The sequence below is a fragment of the Triticum urartu genome, chromosome 2A, assembly GCF_056163025.1.
Source record: "Triticum urartu cultivar PI428250 chromosome 2A, HENAU_Tu73, whole genome shotgun sequence".
NCBI classification, from domain to species: Eukaryota; Viridiplantae; Streptophyta; class Magnoliopsida; order Poales; family Poaceae; genus Triticum; species Triticum urartu.
The window spans coordinates 686,369,557-686,376,120 of record NC_141874.1 but is presented as its reverse complement, the minus strand read 5'-3'; the positions used below and the strand labels follow the sequence as shown (position 1 = coordinate 686,376,120).

The window sequence follows — 6,564 nt, the reverse complement described above, 5'->3', positions numbered from 1 at the left end:
ATGGTTGAGTTAACCGAAGCAAAAAGGTACCTGGTTCCACAGGTAGCTTAAATGCAGCGCGCTTTGACAGGTAGTCAGCGATGGTGTAGCTCTAGATTTCTTGCTCTTGCCGGTAGAGCTCTCGGGCACGTCCTCGACGGTAGCACAACACTCCGAAGAGGTGCGCTTGCCGGAGTGGGTGCGAGAGGTCTTACCAGTCTTCTTCTTTCCTCCCGGGGCTTCAACGGCAGGAGCAAGTGCCTTGGCGGCAGCTGCCGCAACTGCTTCTCAATAGAGTTGGTTAGGGTAGATCAGCGCATCCTTCTTGTCGGAGGGGGCGGTGATGATGGTCATCGGCCTAGGCATCTTCAGCGTATTGTAGGCGTAGTGCGACGCCGCCATGAACTTGGCTAGTGCCGGGCGGCTGAGGATCCCGTTGTAGGACAAGGGGATCTCGGCCACATCGAAGACGATCCTCTCTGTCATGTAGTTCAACTCACCTCCAAACGTCACGGGCAACGTGACCTTCCCCTTCGGCTGGCTCCTTCCCGAACTAACCCCTTGAAACATACTTGTTTCCTCGAGGTCTCCATCAGGAATTTGCAGCCTTTTGATCACGACTGGCGAGATCAATTTCAGGTCCGCCCCGCCGTCAACCAGCATCTTGTTCACCTTGAGGTTGCATATCATTGGTGAGACCAACAACGGCAAACACCCGATCGCAGTTGTGCGGTCTGGGTGGTCCTCGGCGTCAAAGACGAGGGGCATGCTGGACCACTTCAGTGGCTTCTGAGCGTCAAACGATGGCTCTGCTATTGTAATCTCACGCGCCCACTGCTTGAGCTGGCGGTGAGAAGTGTGCAGCGAGGCTCCACCATCGACGCACATGGCCTCCGTAGCCTTCTGGAACTCATGCTCACTGGACTCGTCGTCCTCGTCACGACCATCGTCTTCCTGCTTCTTGTCGCGGCCCTGTGCGGGCCTCTCTTGCTGGTTATCCCTGCCGCGGCGACCTCCTTGGCCGCCACACTTCTTGCCGGATCCTTCGGCACCATCCCGACCCTTCTCCTTGTCCCGCCTCTCATATTCGGCTTTTTGCTTTTCAGCAAGAAGCTCAACTTGTCGGTAGTTCTGGAGGTCGTGGCCCTTGGTGCGGTGGATCTTGCAGTATTGCTTGTCGGAGCCCCCTGGCTTGTCGGCAGCCGCCAAGGCTTGGCAAGCGGGGCACCCGGCAATCACCTTGACGGGGTCGTCTACCTTGGCCTTCTTGGTAGCGCTGGTGTCGCTGGATCCCTCGACAGCAAGCACTGGTGTCGGGGCGGCGGTGTCTTTGTCGGTAGAGTCGGTTTCCACACCGGCGTCTTCGCTAGGGTATTTCCTTCCCTCTTCAGCCCGAGCGCATCTATCGGCCATAACGTAAAGTTCGGCCACGTCCTTGACCTTGTTCATTGCCAGCTTTTCACGCATCTTGCGGTTACGCACATTCTGATGGAAGGCGCTGATCACGGCAGCAGGATGAACATCTAGGATGTTGTATTGCACTCGGCTGAACCTCTGTATGTGCTTGCGCAGGTTTTCACCTTCCTTCTAGGGAATGATATGCAAATCACTCGCCTGGCCATGAGCTTGGTGGCCTCCAGTGAAGGCACCAACGAACTCGTGGCACAGATCTGACCAAGAAGAAATGGAATCTGCCGGCAAGTGCAGCAACCAAGACATGACATTGGGTTTCAGGGCCAACGGGAAGTAATTGGCAAGCACCTTGTCGTCACGAGCTCCAGCGGCTTGCATCGCGATGGTGTAGATGCTGAGCAACTCTGACGGGTGGGTCTTGCCGTCGTAATTCTCCCCGACGTCGGGCTTGAACATGCAGTGGGACGGCCATTGGAACTACCGTAGCCCGCGGGTAAAAGTTGGGCAGCCCACCTCATAAGGTAGGCCACCGGAGCCTCACGGTGTTGGGTGGTCCATAGCGGGCCCCGCCCGCCTGTCTGACTGGTGGCCCGTATCGCGCTGGCACTCGATGGTGGTTCGAGTGTCTTCATGGGCTCGCTCCAGAATAACCTGGCGTTGGTCGCGGCGGGTCCGTCAGTCGGACGATGCTATGGAAATGTCATCACAAGCGTCATCACGACGGACCGACATCCGCGGTGGCTGGCGTGGAGGAGGAGAGTGCACCGTGGCCGCGGCGCCTCCGGCCCCTCCACCGCCAGCATGCAGTGGCTCGATAGAGCACCAGCCTGAGGGCCCCGCCGGACATGGCTCGTCTTTGTTGGCGACGCCGACGAGGCTCCGGATAGTGGCTCTCCACTCATCGAGCATCTCCGCGGCGGGAGGGAAGTCGAGGAGTGATATGTCTCCAATGTATCTATAATTTTTGATTGCTCCATGCTATATTATCTTTTGTTTTGGACAATATTTGGCTTTATTATTCACTTTTATATTAGTTTTGGGACTAACATATTAACTGGAGGCCCATCCCAGAATTGTTGTTTTTTTGCCTATTTCAGAGTTTCGTAGAAAAAGAATATCAAACGGAGTCCAAACGGAATAAAACCTTCGGGAACGTGATTTTCGGAACGAACATGATCCAGTGGACTTGGACCCTACGTCAAGAGACTTACCAAGAAGCCGCGAGGTAGTGGGGCGCGCCTACCCCCCAGGCGCTCCCTCCACCCTCGTGGGCCCCCTGTTGCTCCACCGATGTACTTCTTCCTCCTATATATATCCACGTACCCCCAAACGATAAGAGACGGAGCCAAAAACCTAATTCCACCGCCGCAACTTTCTGTATCCACGAGATCCCATCTTGGGGCCTGTTCCGGAGCTCCGCCGGAGGGGGCATCGATCACGGAGGGCTTCTACATCAACACCATAGCCTCTCCGATGAAGTGTGAGTAGTTTACCTCAGACCTTCGGGTCCATAGTTATTAGCTAGATGGCTTTCTCTCTCTTTTCGGACCTCAATACAAAGTTCTCCCCCTCTCTCGTGGAGATCTATTCGATGTAATCTTCTTTTGCGATGTGTTTGTTGAGACCGATGAATTGTGGGTTTATGATCAAGTTTATCTATGAAGAATATTTGAATCTTCTCCGAATTCTTTTATGTATGATTGGTTATCTTTGCAAGTCTCTTCGAATTATCAGTTTGGTTTGGCCTACTAGATTGATCTTTCTTGCAATGGGAGAAGTGCTTAGCTTTGGGTTCAATCTTGCGGTGTACTTTCCCAGTGACAGTAGGGGCAGCAAGGCACGTATTGTATTGTTGCCATCGAGGATAACAAGATGGGGTTTTTATCATATTGCATGAATTTATCCCTCTACATCATGTCATCTTGCTTAAAGCATTACTCTGTTCTTATGAACTTAATACTCTAGATGCATGCTAGATAGCGGTCGATGTGTGGAGTAATAGTAGTAGATGCAGGCAGGAGTTTGTCTACTTGTGTCGGACGTGATGCCTATATACATGATCATACCTAGATATTCTCACAACTATGCTCAATTCTGTCAATTGCTCTACAGTAATTTGTTTACCCACCATGAATACTTATGCTCTCGAGAGAAGCCACTAGTGAAACCTATGGCCCTGGGACTATTCTCCATTATATCAATCTTCCAATACTTAGTTATTTTTATTGCTTTCTATTTTACTTTGCATCTTTATCATAAAAATACCAAAAATATTATCTTATCATATCTATCTGATCTCACTCTCGTAACTGACCTTGTAGGGATTGACAACCCCTTATCGCGTTGGTTGCGAGGATTTATTTGTTTGTGCAGGTGTGAGGGACTCCCGCGTAGCCTCCTACTGGATTGATACCTTGGTTCTCAAAAATTGAGGGAAATACTTATGCTACTTTGCTGCATCACCATTTCCTCTTCAAGGGAAAACCAACGCAGTGCTCAAGAGGTAGCAAGAAGGATTTATGGCGCCGTTGTCGGGGAGGTCTACGCAAAAGTCAATATACCAAGTACCCATCACAACCCTTATCTCCCGCATTACATTATTTGCCATTTGCCTCTCGTTTTCCTCTCCCCCACTTCACCCTTGCCGTTTTATTCGCCATCTCTCTCTATCCTCCCTCTCTTTCTCTATTTGCCTCTTTTTGCCCATTTCTTGTTTGCTTGTGTGTTGGATTTCTTGCATGTCACGATGGCTCAAGATAACACTAAATTGTGTGACTTTACCAATACCAACAACAATTATTTTATTAGCACTCCGATTGCTCCTCTTACTGCTGCTGAATCTTGTGAAATTAATGCTGCCTTGCTAAATCTTGTCATGAAATATCCGTTTTCCGGCCTTCCTAGCGAAGATGCCGCTACCCATCTAAATAGCTTCGTTGATTTATATGATATGCAAAAGAAGAAAGATGTGGACAATGATATTGTTAAATTGAAGCTATTTCCTTTTTCGCTTAGAGATCGTGCTAAAGCTTGGTTTTCGTCTTTGCCTAAAAATAGTATTGATTCATGGAATAAGTGCAAAGATGCTTTTATCTCTAAGTATTTTCCTCCCGCTAAGATTATCTCTCTTAGAAACGATATTATGAATTTTAAGCAACTTGATCATGAACATGTTGCACAAGCTTGGGAGAGGATGAAATTAATGATACATAATTTCCCCACGCATGGTTTGAATTTGTGGATGATTATACAAATTTTTTATGCCGGGTTGAATTTTGCTTCTAGAAACCTTTTGGATTCGGTAGCGGGAGGCACTTTTATGGAAATCACTTTAGGAGAATCTACTAAACTCCTAGATAATATTATGGTTAATTATTCTCAATGGCACACTAAAAGATCTACTAATAAGAAAGTGCATGAAATAGAAGAAATTAATGTTTTGAGTGGAAAGATGGATGAACTTATGAAATTATTTGCTAATAAAAGTGTTTCTTCTGATCCTAATGATATGCCTTTGTCTACTTTGATTGAGAATAATAATGAATCTATGGATGTAAATTTTGTTGGAAGGAATAATTTTGGTAAGAACGCGTATAGAGGAAACTTTAATCCTAGGCCGTATCCTAGTAATTCCTCTAATAATTATGGTAATTCCTACAACAATTATTATGGAAATTTTAATAAGATGCCCTCTGATTTTGAATCCAATATTAATGAATTTATTACTTTGCAAAAGAATTTCAATGCTTTGATTAAAGAAAAATTGCTCAAGATTGATGAGTTGGCTAGGAACGTGGATAGAATTTCTCTTGATGTTGATTCTTTGAAACTTAGATCTATTTCTCCTAAGCATGATATAAATGAGTCCCTCAAAGCCATGAGAATTTCCATTGATGAGTGCAAAGAAAGAAGCTAGGATGTGTGCTAAGAAAGATTGCTTTATTAAAGCGTGTTCTTCTAGTTTCCATGATAATAAAGATGAAGATCTAAAAGTTATTGATGTGTCCCCTATTAAATCTTTGTTTTGAAATATGAATATTGATAATGATGGGACTGAATATGATCCACCTTTACCTAGAAAGTGTTCCAAGAATTCGGAGTTTTTAGATCTTGATGCTAAAATTGATAAAAGTGGGATTGAAGAAATCAAATCTTTAAATATTGATGAACCCACTATTTTGGATTTCAAGGAATTTAATTATGATAATTGCTCTTTGATAGATTGTATTTCCTTTTTGCAATCCGTGCTAAATTCTCCTCATGCTTATAGTCAAAATAAAGCTTTCACTAAACATATCATTGACGGTTTGATGCAATCTTATGAAGAAAAGCTTGTGTTGGAAGTTTCTATCCCTAGAAAACTTTATGATGAGTGGGAACCTACTACTAAAATTAGAATTAAAGATTATGAATGCTGTGCTTTGTGTGATTTGGGTGCTAGTGTTTCCACGATTCCCAAAATTTTGTGCGATTGGTTAGGTTTCCATGATTTTGATGATTGCTCTTTAAACTTGCACCTTGCAGATTCGAATATCAATAAACCTATGGGTAGAATTAATGATGCTCTTATTGTTGCAAATAGGAATTATGTGCCCACATATTTTATTGTTCTTGATATAGATTGCAATCCTTCATGTCCTATTATTCTTGGTAGACCTTTCCTTAGAACGATTGGTGCAATTATTGATATGAAGGAAGGGGATATTAGATTCCAATTTCCGTTAAGGAAAGGCATGGAACACTTCCCTAGAAAGAAAATAAAATTACCTTATGAATCTATTATGAGAGGCACTTATGGATTGCCTACCAAACATGGCAAAACCTAAATCTATCCTTGCTTTTATGCCTAGCTAGGGGCGTTAAACGATAGCGCTTGTTGGGAGGCAACCCAATTTTATTTTTATTCCTTGCTTTTTGCTCCTGTTTAGTAATAAATAATTTATCTAGCCTATGTTTTGGTTGTGTTTTTTGTGTTTAATTAGTGTTTGTGCGAAGTAGAACCGTTGGGAAGACTTGGGGAAAGTCTTGTTAATCTTGCTGTAAAAAAACAGAAACTCTAGCGCTCACGAGAACTGCTGCCATTTTTATTTGGAAAGTCCTATTTAGTTAATTATTTTTGCACATGATTAATAGATAAATTCCTCACGTCCTGAAATTTATGTTAAATTTTTG

The 6,564-nt window shown here is 44.7% G+C and overlaps 1 protein-coding gene across 1 annotated transcript; it reads right to left on the bottom strand.

The window, feature by feature from the left end:
• Positions 1-267: 267 nt before the first annotated feature.
• Positions 268-747, bottom strand: LOC147986732 (uncharacterized). The gene has a single exon (XM_087542129.1). It carries the CDS (start codon positions 745-747, stop codon positions 268-270), a length of 480 nt encoding a protein of 159 aa, XP_087398255.1.
• Positions 748-6,564: the final 5,817 nt, after the last annotated feature.

Coding starts and splice junctions, on each gene's coding strand:
- LOC147986732 (XM_087542129.1), bottom strand. CDS start 747: ATGCCCCTCGTCTTTGACGCCGAGGACCACCCAGACCGCACAACTGCG.